General features: G+C 43.6%; 2 protein-coding genes across 2 annotated transcripts; one reads left to right on the forward strand and one right to left on the reverse strand.

The window, feature by feature from the left end:
- Positions 1 to 4,142: 4,142 nt before the first annotated feature.
- Positions 4,143 to 6,860, forward strand: LOC124669518 (N-acetyl-D-glucosamine kinase-like). Its single transcript, XM_047206126.1, has 7 exons — positions 4,143 to 4,518; positions 4,626 to 4,773; positions 5,019 to 5,210; positions 5,428 to 5,556; positions 5,837 to 6,006; positions 6,198 to 6,328; positions 6,563 to 6,860. The coding sequence occupies exons 1-7, from the start codon at positions 4,317 to 4,319 to the stop codon at positions 6,644 to 6,646; spliced, it is 1,056 nt and encodes a 351-aa protein (XP_047062082.1). The 5' UTR covers positions 4,143 to 4,316; the 3' UTR covers positions 6,647 to 6,860.
- Positions 6,861 to 7,647: 787 nt separating this feature from the next.
- Positions 7,648 to 12,829, reverse strand: LOC124669517 (WPP domain-associated protein-like). Its single transcript, XM_047206125.1, has 6 exons — positions 12,769 to 12,829; positions 9,899 to 11,883; positions 9,695 to 9,821; positions 8,946 to 9,047; positions 8,540 to 8,637; positions 7,648 to 8,034 (listed from the first exon to the last, which is right to left on the reverse strand). The coding sequence occupies exons 1-5, from the start codon at positions 12,784 to 12,786 to the stop codon at positions 8,554 to 8,556; spliced, it is 2,316 nt and encodes a 771-aa protein (XP_047062081.1). The 5' UTR covers positions 12,787 to 12,829; the 3' UTR covers positions 7,648 to 8,034; positions 8,540 to 8,553.
- Positions 12,830 to 15,296: the final 2,467 nt, after the last annotated feature.

The following is a 15,296-nucleotide window of genomic DNA, read 5'->3' on the forward strand; positions in this document are numbered from 1 at the left end:
GAATCTCATATTCAATAAATATAGTAGTTATAGCATAAAAAATTAAACATTAATGATGAACATATAAATATATAATAAAAATTATTATTGCATGTAGGCCATATTTTTTATTCATATTTTGTTTGTGAGCTACAAGTTTGCAATTCCTACTGGACACAAATAAACATTAGTTAACCTACACAATAACAAAAAAAAATCAGTATATTATCGGTCACAGGTGTGGATAACATGTACCCGTATCAAGTATTCCAAATGGCAAGTGCTAGGCATCAGCTGGCTGATGCGTCGTCATCCGGTTTGACTATCCATGCATTGTGGACCCCCAATTATTGCTGCAAAAATCTAGTCACCGATTTTTTTAAAAAACTAATCTCTATATCTACTATTCTGATTTTGGTGGTATTCTCATTTCTCGTTATGCCATTTCGATGTCCTCGTGATCATGATCACGGTGTATCTAGCCAGACGATTGAGTGACACCATGGGTGGATCTAGCATCCCTAAAGACACAAAGCATGCATTTTATGATTTTCTATAGCAAATTTGTCCAAAAAAAAATCAGCTTAACCTCGTTTGCCCATGCTTTCGAAAGTGGGTGACAGTGTAGTACCGAGAGACCCCGGAGCATATCTTCCCATCGCCAGGAGGAGCAAAATCCCAAGTCTTGAACTATTCAAATTTTCACACACCACTTTCCAATGCACCCAAAGGTCACCGTTATGATCAATTAGTATTGTTTGATGATAATTAAAGTGCATCTTTCAATATGAGGGCACTCCATATTCTCATGACCTAAGGATATGTGCATATGATTGTGTCATGATGATAATACTAATAACGTGTGACGAAACAATCCATGTATATCATAGAAATGCATGGATCTGTTTAATACCCTTGTTTTTTTATTAACGTGATCGCATTGTTGGTGGCATTGTTGTTACTTTAACAATGACTATGATCAAGAAAACGGGATCATCACACAACACATGAGTTTGTCTTAGAGGCGTGACTAGATTTTTTTTGATGTTTATCTCTCTACACGTGCTCCTTCGAATCTCATATTCAACAAATATAGCAGTTATAACATAAAAAATAAAAATTAATGATGAAAATAGAAATATATAATAAATTGCCTATAGACCATATTTTCTTCATTTTTGTTTGTGAACTATGAGTTTTCAATTCATATCTTTTTTGTGTGTGTGGCAGTGCCAATACACCAAGTAAGTATATGCATGTTACTACAATTCCATTAAAAACAGGCTGCATTCTATCACACTGTAGTTCCTAATGGACAAATAACGACTGCTTCCCAGAAGAGCCGAGTCAAGAATATTGCTTGCATGCAGCATATCGCAAGATGTGACTAGGTCAGAACTCAGAACGATGAGTTGATATTATGTTCGTAATGACGGTGCCATTTGGATGAGGAGGCTGCATGGAGGTCATCCACTGGCTTTTCGAGATAGCTCCAGATACGCTTAGTTTTCACGGATTTTTGTTTGGATGCGAGTGCCGGAGTTATCCAACATGACATAGGCGTATGTCCTCTTCTGAATGTCCAGGGCTTGGCCACCAGTGGATCCGACATTTGGCAGGACAGGAGGCATTCGAGGGTTTATCAAATCAAGGGAGAGAACAAAAAAGAAATGCAGAATCAAAGATAGCAACAACGACCAGAGCAGATTAGGAAATTGCTCGTGGATATATATACTATGGTTTCCGCAAAGACAGATGATTTCATGGATCTTGTCTGACGCCGATGGCAGCGTGCGCTTGTTGGACGATGGCGTCATGGGAGTAGACTAGCGTGAAGTTGCACGACACATGGAGGAGCCATGGCTTTAATTTGTTCATCAACCAGAGCTTGTGGGTGGGCTAACAAAAAATGGTATTGGTACTGTTCACTACGGAGACCATGTAAACTGTAGACTGCAGTACAACAGTTCCGACAACGAACAAGGATAATCTAGTGACTGAATCAAGAAATGCTTAAGCTTCAGACAGAAACACATGTGCTTGCACATGTGCATTCTTTGTTAGATTCTTTGTTATCGTCCTCTCCCGACCCCTCCCCAACCCCTCCTCTCCCGACCCCTCCCCAACCCTAACAACCGCCGCCGCCGCCGGTAGCGCCGCCGGGGCAAAGACCCTCGGGGCGTGGCGGCGGCGGGGGCCTCTCCTCGCCGACGTGGGGGACGGCGGACGGGCTCTCCCCTCCTCGACGCACGTGGCGGCGGCCGGCGAAGATGGTGATGGGCGGCGGCGGCTCTAGCGCTGCGGTCCTCCCCCTCCCCTCCCGTAGGCTTCCACCCGCAGCACACCAGCAGGGCTGGTGGTGGGCGGCGGCCGGGCACTAGGTCCGTGCCATGCCCTCCCCCCCGCCTCTCGTCGGTGCGTGGAGGCGATCTCGGACTTCTTCCGCGTCACGAGGGCGCCGGGCGGCGACCTTGGGTTCGACGGAGGAGGTGGCTCTCTTCTACGCCAGAGAGGGTCGGCCTGCGGTTGGTGGTGGTGGATCTTTTGATCTATCACCACGATCCGGCGGCGAGATGGAGGGGCATGGAAGCCGGCGATGGTGTCGCCGGTGGAGGGTTGGATTGGCCAGCCCGGGATGGTCGCCGACGTGGGGTCCGACCCGTATAAAGGCGGCGGTCCTAGGGCCTCTCTTGCGTGAAGAGGAGGACCTACCGGAGGCCTGGACTCATGATCCGGCCGGGGGTTGAGTTCGGAAGGCTCCGCCGGCGAATGTAACGGTGATTTGCACGGAGTTCTGCTGGATTGGAGGTATTCGATCGTGCGCACCCATGATTTTATTCCGACCGATTGGTTACGGAGGGAGCGGCGCGAAGCTCTTTTTCCGTGTTGACATCAAGTGACTATGGATCCATGATGAAAGTCGGAAGAAGAGAATTTCATGAAGGCCGAAGGGAGGACTAGCTAAGGGAGGTTCAAGTCTTCGCCGCTGTTGAGAGATTTATTTGGTGTTCCGGGCTTCACAGCAGCGGTATGAAAGTGGAGGCGACAACACAGGTGAAGTGCAGAGTCCTACCTTTCAGGGTGAAAACCCAAGGTCTGGCCTTAACTGGTTATGCCTGGCAATGGCTTTGGTGGAGGCATTGTTTTGAGAGCGGGGACTATCTTCAGTGTGAAAATCTAAGATCTTTGATCGGGCCGGTGTTTGAGCACTATTCCCTTCGTGGAGGCGTCGTTTTTTTGGAGAGTCTGTAATTCAGGTGTTGTCTTGGTGGTGGATGTATTGTTGTTGTTAGGCCCGAGATACTGTAGCGGGACTTTTGTTTCTTAGTTTTCTTTTCTTTTTTTGGCTGTGTGCATCCGTAGTGCCATTAGGGTGGTGCGTTGTTGCAGAAGCTGAGTGTAATTGTATCTTATTGATATTAATATATTCCCTTTATAAGAAACACATGTGCTTCCGTGTAACTACAGGTAATAGAAAGAAGCAAGGAAATCCGGTAGATAGGAAGCTAGCTACCTATCTATAGCTTCCTCCAAATTGAGCTAGTACCATCCCCTTTTCCTTTTCCTTTTCTTTGTTGCGAAGACTAGTTTATTTCCGTTGATAAATTAATGGAAAGGGGTAGCCCATTTGAAAAAAAAAAAGATAGGAAGCTAGCTTTCAGTAACCAAGTAACCGAATGACAGAGCTTCTGCCCTCTGTTTCGGAAAAAGAAGCTGGCTTTTACAATGCCAGGCTTGATTTTAACTTCTGTCCAACGTCCACCCCCCGTTTTTACCAAGAACAACGGCATGGAATCTTCTCCCAGCACCGAACTGATTGTAACGAAAGCATCACCACCAGAGATACAATCAAGAACGCACCTGTCAATAGGTTTACAAACAACAAAAAAGATCTTGCAGTAAGTATATATGTAGGTGTCCAGAATTATATACCACTGCTGTCAGTAACAAACAGTAACTTGGGCAGCAAATGACAGAAGGCACGTGGATTACTAAAGTGAAGGGCGTGAGTACCTCCGGCGTAGCTAAATAACTCGGCCGTCGCGCCATTGGACGCGCGTGCGGACAGGACGTCCAGCCGCCCTTGCAATTTCGTTTCCATGCGTCACCTTCGTCTTCCTCCTCTAGCTCCCCGTCCTTTTCTCCTCAACGAAACATGTCGCCATTAGATGCGACTTGTTAGTGCACCCACTACCTCTACATATATATATGTATAATAACAAAGCTGCACTCACCAATCGAGCTAACAGCATCTGGTCGTAGGGTGAGAGAGGAGAAGATACCTTTATCTGTCAGTCTAGGGCGAGCAAGCAAGCAAGCTAGCAAGGAAGAGGAGGATGCAGAGGTACACGGCGAGCGAGATATGGCAGATGGAAGATTGCCAGAGCCCGCGCATGGGGTGCAGCGTCGTACTCGGCGTCGACGGAGGCGCCAGTAACACCGTCTGCGTCTGCATCCCGGCCGCCATGCCCTTCGCCGACCCGCTCCCCGTCCTTTCCCGCGCCATCGCCGGATGCTCCAACCAGAACTCCGTCGGAGGTAAGTTATACCCACCTGCCACGCAAGAATCGCACGACCAATGAGATTCGATTTCGAACAAGTCCCAGTTACCGATCACAGCGTTGCCGTTGTTTTGGGTTGAGCAGAGGACAGGGCGAGGGAGACGCTGGAGCGAGTGATGGCGCAGGCGCTGCTTAAGGCTCGCCGGAAACGGTCCAACGTGTCCGCGGTCTGCTTGGCCGTAGCCGGTGTCAACCACCCCATTGACCAGCACAGAATGCTGGGCTGGCTCAGGTGCATACCTCTTACTTGGCAGTGAAAACCACAAGGAAGCTGAATCAAGGAACCCCGTTCCATGATTATTCCACTGAAGCTTACTTGTAGAAATCCAATTATTTTCTCTTTCCTTGGATTGCTACAAATGATGGAACACTGCTGCTTAAAAGTTGACACCAGCACTTTTACTTCACCGGGTTCGACAACCCTATTAAGTCGACTGTTGAGTTCCCTAAGGCTCTCGAAATTAACGTTTGTTCTAGGGAGATTTTTCCGAGCCATGTCACGCTGTTCGTCGAGAACGACGCTGTGGCAGCGCTGGCGAGCGGCACCATGGGCAAGCTCCACGGCTGCGTGCTCATCGCAGGGACAGGGACCATAGCCTATGGCTTCACCAATGACGGAAGGGAAGCCCGGGCAGCTGGTGCAGGGCCAGTGCTTGGTGACTGGGGCAGGTTAGACACTCACCTCTTTACTTGTACTGTACCTTGAACTACTCAGTATGCAACTATGCACGCGCAGCAGATGTTATGAAATAAAGGAGGTATTACGTGCTAGTAATTCTGATGTATCTTTGACTTCCATCCTATCTTTGAAGTGGGGTAAATTAGTTAAGAAGCAACTACTGATTCTGTTATCTGGTTGTGTTCCAAACTTCCAATATATGTGCAGCGGATATGGGATTTCTGCACAGGCATTGACAGCAGTTGTAAGGGCCTATGATGGCCGTGGTCCTGAAACAATGCTCACAAACAATATCCTCGACTTCCTCGGCCTCGCGTCACCAGACGAACTGATAGGGTAAAGCCTTTCGGCTCGTGAAATTTGTTTGATTTTACTTCACATGAAAGTCTATAAATTATTTAGCACTTAAAGAGTTCGGTTACCAAACCTACACCATATATGAATATCCATCTTCTCGTTGTCGAAAAAATGAATATCCATCTTCTGACATTACGTGAGCTGAAGTGCTGAACCATATAGATAACTAGGATTGAAGAGCACAGAATGAAATACTGCAAATAATGCGCTACTATGAAAATTGCAACGTTTACTTACCTGTTCATTCTTCTCATAACAGCTGGACATATGAAGACCAATCTTGGGCGCGCATTGCTGATATTCTCCCTGTTGTGGTAGAATCTGCCGAAGCCGGCGACGAAGTAGCAAACAAGATCTTGCACAATTCAGTTGGTGAACTAGCTTCCAGTGTTAAGGCTGTGGTGCAGAGACTTGCGCTGAGTGGGGAAGGTGAACATGGAACTTCTTTCTGAATGACATACATAACAGGCCTTGCACAAACATACAGGGCACTTTCAGCTAAAAATTGCAGACGGAAAATAATTTGGGGTGCTCACAAAAAATAGAACCTCTGAATTGTCTGTATTCGCTTACCTCATGAACAAAAATCTCAAGATGTTTTTGACCTTCTAATTTTGCAGATGGAAAAGATCTATTTCCACTGGTTCTGGTTGGTAAGGTTCTTGAGGCAAACAAGAAGTGGGACATTGGAAAGGAAGTGATAGATTGTGTTACCAAGACTTATCCAGGGGCCTATCCGATACACCCCGAGGTGAACAGAACTATCATTGAACTTTTTTTCAGACCATAATGCCTTTAATTAAGAGATTGATGCGAAAAAATATTTCAGACAAGATTTTAGTTGCATCAGGAACAAAGTTAAAAATTAGCTAAAAAATGTTTAATATAGTAAAAGAAATGGTATCGACATCAGGAAGGAATATATCAGATCCTACGACAAATGTCCAAAATAATTTTCATTGAATCTATGTTTATTTCCCTGCAGGTCGAACCAGCTGTTGGTGCTGCATTACTAGCATGGAATGCTATAGCAAGTGAACCAGATGGCGATCTTAGGCCTGTTGTTTAGAGCGTCCAGCTCTTGAATCTCATACCACATTCATGTAAAATTATGTTTGTATCACAATCGCCTAGTAGTGTTTTGCATTTGTTTTAGCAAGTTGTTTTGGATATGCGGTAATGTCTAAGAAGAAGGTTTATATCAAAAATATGTGAAAAGGAAAGAAAGAATACTAGTTTAGCTGTAAGTTTGTGCAATAAACAAAATGAAGATGCTTATGTGAGATCTTGCTCCGAATGAAAATTTCAATCAGCAGTAGGACACGTACCCAAAGATGTATATACTTCACAAATCAGCAATAAGCATACCAACATAACTTAACTCAGTTTAAGTCAACTGTTGCTGAAGCAAAGTCCATGCAGTGACAACTGACAAGTACATAGAAATATAAAGTTTATATGATAACAGTGGAATGAAGAACAAAAATGATAATTGAAGGGCGCTCCTTTCAACAGTTGTCTGAAGGTCAGTAGCCAAAAGTTATTCATACAACAAATGCAATAGGATACTTGAGGAGAGACAAATAGGTACTTCAAAGTGAAGAAATAAGACAAAGCAGGCACTTACCTCAGATGCAGGCATGCAGTCAACTAGTATTGCTCAAGCAAACATCGAAATAATGATCACAAGTCCACAACAGTCATATCAATCAACCATCCACGCACTGATCGGATACAAGTTAACCATGTAGCTTCAACAACTTTGAAATAAATAAAAAGTACTTCAATCATGACCAACAATTGCACAGCTTGATACATGTTGCTTTTATATTTGAAATACAAGTATTGCTCTTGAAAAGGTTGCTACCTCAAATATCGTCGTAGATAATACATATGTTACATATATAATTATTATGACCAATATTAAAACTAAAACATTTCATAATAGAAATGACAGAAATAACTAAACTATACAGCATCTATGAGATCTCGATGTTAGGAGTTCTTATTACGGAATACACGATATATGGCTAGTACAAGAGCAACATCATGTATAGTTGTATACACAAATTGCCGGAAAAAGAATACCATCACATTGACATGTCGTAACTTTTACATTAGAATGCTATTTAATATTCACTTATACATACACAATACAACATGTGAATATACCTTGTGCGGAGTGACCAGCCACGAAACAACTGAACCAATTAATTACATTTTGTATAGCCATATGCATATAGAAATCAGAAATATACGTGCAGCGGCACCTAACTTCTATCCGTAACCCAAGGTTTCAAAATTCTCCCTGATAGACCCACACAGCTTCATAATGACTGTCGATTTTCATAGTCAAGGCCAGAGGCTCTTAATGGGATTATTTTTTCTCCATCATAACATCAATAGCTTTCTAGCACCTGTTAAACCTCTCTCGCCTATACTTAGAACCTACGCTATCTGCAAAATCCCAAACATATATCAATGATAAGCAGCAATAATTAAATGCCTTCATACAAAATAAGCAGTTGAGATGGAAACGTAATAGTGAATATATTTAGAGATGCAGTTTGTAAGGCACTAATGATACATTCCCTATTCAAACAGTATCGCAGTGTGGGGATTTTGAGGTGACTAGCCAAACCTACAGTAACATGTTGCTCCTTCATACTGATAGAGATTAGAGAATATGCTAGCTGGTTACGGTTAACAACAATAATTTTCCCATATAAGCAGTTGACAACATACAATGCACTCCCATCCCAAAAAAGATGTCGCAGATTTCTCTAAATATAGATACATTCGACATCCTCTTTGGGACGGAGTGAGTAATATGAATACAGAGTACCTAAAAGTAATCATAAGATAGTTCCAAAGAAATCTAATCAATTCTGTTGGACTGTTCACTGATGAAATTTACAAATTGAACATATCCATTAGTGCTAGATAAGAAATGTTATCTCACCTAGAAGCTCTAACTTATGTTGCATCTTGTAAGTCATCTTTTTGTTTACATCGTAGACCTGCAACAAGCTTGCATGTCTTCAAGAAAGCATCCAGTAACTGCACACATGGCATTAACTATGAGTAAAATTCTTCCTTCTGAGTACTAAATACTACTGATCTGTCATCATATTGGACATACATACAAGTATCGAAGCATGTCACTATTAAAAGAAACCACTTATTTTGAACTTTCACTTATAGTAGGCAAAAATATGCAATGACCACAGAAAGTGTCAAATTTAGCAACACATTTTTTCAAAGTAATTTGCATGTACCGAAATAACAATGATCAAGGAGAAGAAATTTAATGACTACAGAACCAGGAAAGATGAAAAAGTTAGCAATTGGCCACAAGGTATACTTACCCCAGGATGCTGCTGAAAGACAGGAGAATAATGCTCGAGAGTCACATATATCTTTTGCACAAGACTTAATAGTGCACTAACCTTGTTTTCCAAAATGTCAACCTGAATCAAATGGGAAAACACTTGAAGAGGTTATAAGATGAATTTAGTATATATGTGATTTTGCAGTTAAAATAACATGCTCAAACAAATAACTTTTTTTCGAGAGGACTCAAACAAATAACTCGCAATGTGTCCAAATCGAATTCAAATGGATTCATAGCACCAGAGTAATCACTTACATGCTAGCATGTTCTCCAAAAATAGACTCACATGAATGTTGCCAATGAACTTATTTGTCAAATCATTGTGAACCCTCTTGAACAATTACAGAATGAACATGCTTATGTAACCATCTATTAATATTACCTCCAGATGCACAAATAATAATGAAATTACTGAATCAAACTAATGAATGGGGCTCACAAGTGATCAAAATAACTCGACCGAGCTAACAAAAACACTGGTTTATTTGACAAATCGATGAACAGCTTGCACAAAATCTTCTTGCATGTATTTATGCATCCAATTGAGAGAATTCACCGAGTACGTGATTATATAACCAGACATAAGAAGTGCCTTTTCTTCACGGGGATAAGAAATACCTTTATGAGCTAGAAACTTCTTGACATAAGAGTACATGACCAATACAAAAGATCGATCCCTTGTTTAAAACTAAGCAACATTAGATATGATTAGAAGAGAAATACCTCAGCCTCAGCTTTTCGAATCTCTACGCGTCTTGTGTTTAGCATTTGCTTATACGAGAGGCCCTTCTTTGTTAGTACTATTGCCCGTTGTACCACATGGTTGCATTGATCACTCAGATTATCCGACCTGAATTCAACAATACCAATATCAATTTGTGTGACAATCAACAGCATGTATTATATTCAGAAGATAGGTGCATATACCTTTTCTCGTTTCCGTTGGTATCCCCTGACATTTTCTGTTCAATCTCCACAAATTCTTTTGATAAATCCATAATAGATACCATAATGAAATCTAGTTGCACTATGTGTTCATTTTTACCTAGAAACCCACTGTAGTCCATTTTTTTGGTTTCAACTTCCTGCAAGGCAGTTGAGGCAATCTCTAAAGTCTGACTCAGTTTGGTGAGCTCCTTATCCTCCATACTCTGCTCAGAACTCTCGAATGATCTTCTTGGTGATACATGAGGCTCCATCTCGATATCACGGAGTACCATTTCCTCGCTCTCTTGCTTGGTTAACTCCGGATGTTCCTGATTGTTTTTTATATAATTCTCCTTTTCTAATAACAACAACATTTCTCTTAACTTCTGATTTTCTTCATTAGCTAAACACAATGCCTCCTCCTTTTCTGAGAGTTTGGCCTCAAGTGAGGACAATTCTGCTTGAGAATTCCGTGAGGCATCCTGCATGCTGGTCCTGCAGTCCTCAACAAAGTTTCTTGTAACAGTTTGGTATACTTCATCTCTAATAGTGCTTTCAACATATAGATCCTCATAGTCTCCTTCAAAGGTACGGACTTGTCTCATAAGTTTTTCTTCAAGTGACAATTGAAGCGATATTTTCCTGCTAGCATCAGATATCTGGCACGACAATTCCTTAATATCCTTCATCTTTTCTGCAAGCAAACCGCTAAGGTGCTGGTTTTCACGGTATAGTGAATCAACTTTATTATTCAATCTGCTATTTTCCTCAAGCGCCTCACTGGTGCTGTAAACTTTAGGCACCTTTATGGCATTCGAAATGATTTGGTCAACCTTCGAAATGATATCAGGAACTTTCTTTCTTAGAGGCTCAAATTCTACATCATGCTTAAGATCTAATGATGCCTTCTCTCGTTTGAATTTGAACAGCTCTTCTGTTTTATCTTGTAAATACAATTCATGCAACCTCTTTAATTTACTAATCTCAGATCTGAAGTAGTTTATGATTTCTTCCCCAGCCATACTCTTCAGATGCCGAAAGTCGGATTTTTCAGAAATTACTTCTCTGGGACTTATAGATCTCTGTGTTGCAGAGTTCTTCCTTTCCAGACTAGGAGATGGAGAGTGTTCCTCCCCTGCTTTCTTTCTTAAGAGATTGTATTTGCGTCTGTTACTCCTGGTACCCAAAATTTCATTTTCACTGCAGGAATAATGTGATTCATCATCTGAAGGTAATATCATATCCGATATAGAAATTAGTTCTTCACGGATTGCACCACACTGAAGCAGAGTCTCATTCCAGTTCTTTCTTAGACTGTTGACAACAGAGCTTTGTTCATAAAACTTCCTCTCTAGCTCATCCTCAAGGCCTCTGATGCAGTCCCCAATCATAATGCCGGTGACCTCTAATTGCAACTCATGCTCCCACCGAAGCTCGTGAACTGAAGCATTGAACAGGCTCAGCATCTCCTTAATTTGCCGGAACACCACTATCAACAGTAGCTTTAGGTCATTGAACCCCTCACCTATCTCCATTAGCTTTCCATGCCGACATACCATAGGGCACGAAGCATTTGCATCACTATCATGGACCAAGCTATAGCTTTTCAAGAGCACCGTGTCCTCCTTGAGCTTATTAAGCTGTTGATCGACTTCCAGCTTCATCAAATCCAAGTACTCCGTGTAATCAATTTCTACATTTGCATCCAAAAGGTGTTGGTGTAGCCTCGACATTACGGTCGCAAACGCCTCGAAGTTGCTTCCGATATCACAGCTGCAATTGCAGGACAACAACACCAACGGCGGTGCCGCTGCTGAATCTTCGAACTTGGTAGGCCCTTCATTAAGCTCGCCAAAAGAAGGCTGTGTGCCAAGAGAAGGCCGGCTTAGTAAGGGCAGACCATTCTGAGCTGTACATGGTGATTGGCTACTGGTCTCTGGTACAGTCAATCTATCAAGAAATGGGTCCATTCCTTCATCAAAGACCTGCAGCATTTTGCATGTTATGATTTGAGAATTGCCTGAAAACTGTGATCTGAAGGTAAATTACATACTCCGTACTATGAAATGAATTTCAGAAAATTTGAATAAACATAATACCAGGAGCGATCCACTTGCTTTTAAAAATGGGAAGAGGCAGGACATGATACAATTTTGGAGTGCAGCACAGAAACAATTAGTTGTAGGATAATTCTACACTTTGGTTGTTGTAGAAACCTGTCCAACTGGAGTAGAAAAGTTTGGCTCATGGTGACCAAAACCTAAGCAAAAGACATGCGTTTGCTATGTTTTACCCTAGCAGAATTAAGTATCACTGACATGTGGTGGCCATGTGTGCAAATAATATAAGTTGAGAGAAAAGTATGGTGCGTTACAGGATGTGCAGCACTTAGTAGTATGGCCTTGGCATTTTCTAGGTTGTACGAGTAGTAGTACTGAACTAAAGTGGTAGCGTAGGTACCAAAGAAACAAGAGAAGAGAATAAGGGAATAATCAGCACTTAACACCTTGCTCCAACTTTAGGCTTACGATGATTTTCTCCAAAGCTGCAACCTACTCAACAAATGTTTCCGAATGTTAACAGGTAAGTAGTGTAGTGTGTAGTCAAAGGAAACAGCAGAGGAGCACAACAGCGTGTTTAATGGATTGGGTCGCTCAGTTCCCTCAATCTCCATATAATCCTAAAACAAAACTGGCGCGAAGCTTCTGGAGCCACAAGCACAACCCCGCCGGGGGCACTCAGAGAATCGCGTGAGCGAAGCAAATTCAGTCCGATCCCACGCGCGCAGAGCAGAGCAGAGGCCTTTGCCGCGAAACGTTACAGCGGTAACAAAGCTGCATAACTAACCGGAGGCAGAGAGAAGCACTTACTGGCTGGATCCGCGGCATGGACGATGGAAGATGGGGGGTTGGCGCTCAGCTCGGCCGGCGCGGCCCGGGGTAAGGTTGTCCGTGAGCGGCGGCAGGCCGGCGCTGGAGGATATGATATCTCTAGGGTTCAGAGGGGCACCTTGAGGTGGTTGTTGCAGGCTTGCAGCGGAAGAAGTGGAGGTGGTGAAACTGGGTGAGCGGTGAAACGGGGCTGTGTCCTGTCCTGTGTGGATTGGAGTTGGACCAGCGTCCGATCGCCGGGAGGAAGACGACACACACGGGCAGGCAGGCACAGCTGCTTGTGATTGTGAACAAGTCACCGCTCGCTGCGAGCCGTACGGCGCGGGATGGTAACGAACCAACGGTGGGGGCGGGGGGAGGCCACGTGGGCGTGTTTACACCGCTGACGTGTGGGTCCGACTGAAAGCAGGCCCCACGGGACGGCGGGGGTGGTTGGAGGGTGGGGCTGTAGCTATATGGTGCAGGGGATTAATGATGTGTATGGCGGGGCCCAGGAGTCGGTGGGAGTGGGAGTGGGAGTGGGAGTGGCTGAGCTGGACAGGGTTACGGCGGGACAGGGGCGAGGGAGATGCGGCGGGGTGCCCGGATCGCGGGCTTCAGGTGGCCGTTCCCGTTGGGGTTTCCTCTCGCTTTTGGTGGTCTCTTCTCCTTGCCGCGAAATATTAATTTCGCCGTTCCAGCATTGTTTACGCTTCGTATCTTCTTCCATTTTTGATGAGACAAGTGAACGCGTAGATACTCTACTTATCTACTCCGAGTACTAGTAGCAATCTTGCACGCAAAATAAACGTTTTCTACACAATATATATTTCACGATATGGATCGTGTGGAATACGGTACAATAAACGTCGCAGGGGTGATGTAAACTGCATTAACCATATCGTACAAATTGCAACGGTAAATTATGCAGCTAAGAGGGTAATTAGTGTGCACGGGTGATTATGTGATGTAAATCTCTAGTTTATTTTCTTATTCAATCTCCTAGTTTAATTGGATCAAATCAAACTCATTACTCCCTCCATCAATAAAAAAAATGTCTTAGATTTTTCTAAACATATAGTATCTAAATTTAGATAAATCTAGGACATCTTTTTCTCAGGAAAGAAAGAAATGAGAACAAAATCATGCATCATCGCAGAATAATCGTGTGCAGTGAGAAACGATCATGTGTGCTGAGCACCACTTGACAAGCAATATGCAATGGCATCATACTAGAAGAGATCGTGCATTTAACTCATCTTTAATAAAATAGTTGATTTGGATCTGATCTATTGCCCATCAATTTGCTCACAGATCTTGAGATTGCATGTTCCTGCGGGCAGTTGAGACAACAGGGCACAGGAAACATGTGGTTTTTATTATTATTATGATGAGTATCCAAGGTCGTCTTAACTTCAGAGTTCAGACTTAGTTCCTTTTCGTCAGAAAAAAAGCTTAAAGACTAAGCATGTTCATGTGAATTAGGCATCCATTTTTCTCCCCTTTCCTCGAACAAAATTATGAAGTTGTAGTCATTATACTCAGTTTTTTAAAAGAAAAATAATGCTCCTTCTTGTTAAGTATGGATTTTTTTTTCACCTCTTCATGCAAATAAACAAAGAGAAAGTAATCAGAAGTGGTTTTACAAACCTAGGGATGAAGGATACACCTAAAGTTGCATGCTCACAAGGTATGTATGAGAACCTGGAAAATTTACAAAAACAGAAGCCGAAAGGTACAAGTTGCCTAAACTCAACTCCCAGAACACCTGAACCTGTTCCCCTCGAAGAAGAAAACAAAGAAAGAACACCTGAATCTGTTGGAAAAGTAAGTTGGTCACAGTTTTCTCCCAGTTGCATAGACAACATTTACAGATCACTAACAGCAGGAGATGCGGTGGCACTGTGTGAAACAAGGAACTGCATAGAGCTATAGATGGTTTTAGCAACTCAGCATGTGTGTGAAGATCATGCCAGGGATCTTCTCTCTGTCATACTTCATGGGTTAAGCTGAAACCTGAACCTAAGGGCATCTCCAACTGGTGCGTCCGCGCGGAAGAAAAATGCGCCTGGACCCTGCTCCAACGGGGCGACGCATAGTGACCCAGCCGTCCGCAGCGACGTAAACGCGGCTCAAATATGCGGCAGCTTTCGTCTCCACGGACGATGCACGGTCGTGCAAAGTGACCGCGTTGGTTGCATCCGGGCCCGCTTGGCAGTAGGTAAGCAAAATATTCCTTCATTACTATTGATCGCGTGGCCTACCACGGCTGGGTTACTCGCAGTCGCCCTGCCTACTACTGGCCGTCGGAGGGGCCTGCACTGTCGCCGAAGCGCGGGAGCTTAGCGCACTCCTTGCGCCGCGCAGACCGGCGATCGGACATCTCGTCCTGCCGCCTGCGGTGTTCGAGGGCCTCGGCCAGAGAGGAGTCCCGCTGGACTCTCTTCGCCACCGCCTCGACCGCCGCATCCTCCGCCGTCATCGCCTCCACCACCGCCATGTGGGTATGGTAGCGGGACCTATCCCTA

Source organism: Lolium rigidum, chromosome 7 (genome assembly GCF_022539505.1).
Source record: "Lolium rigidum isolate FL_2022 chromosome 7, APGP_CSIRO_Lrig_0.1, whole genome shotgun sequence".
NCBI lineage: Eukaryota > Viridiplantae > Streptophyta > Magnoliopsida > Poales > Poaceae > Lolium > Lolium rigidum.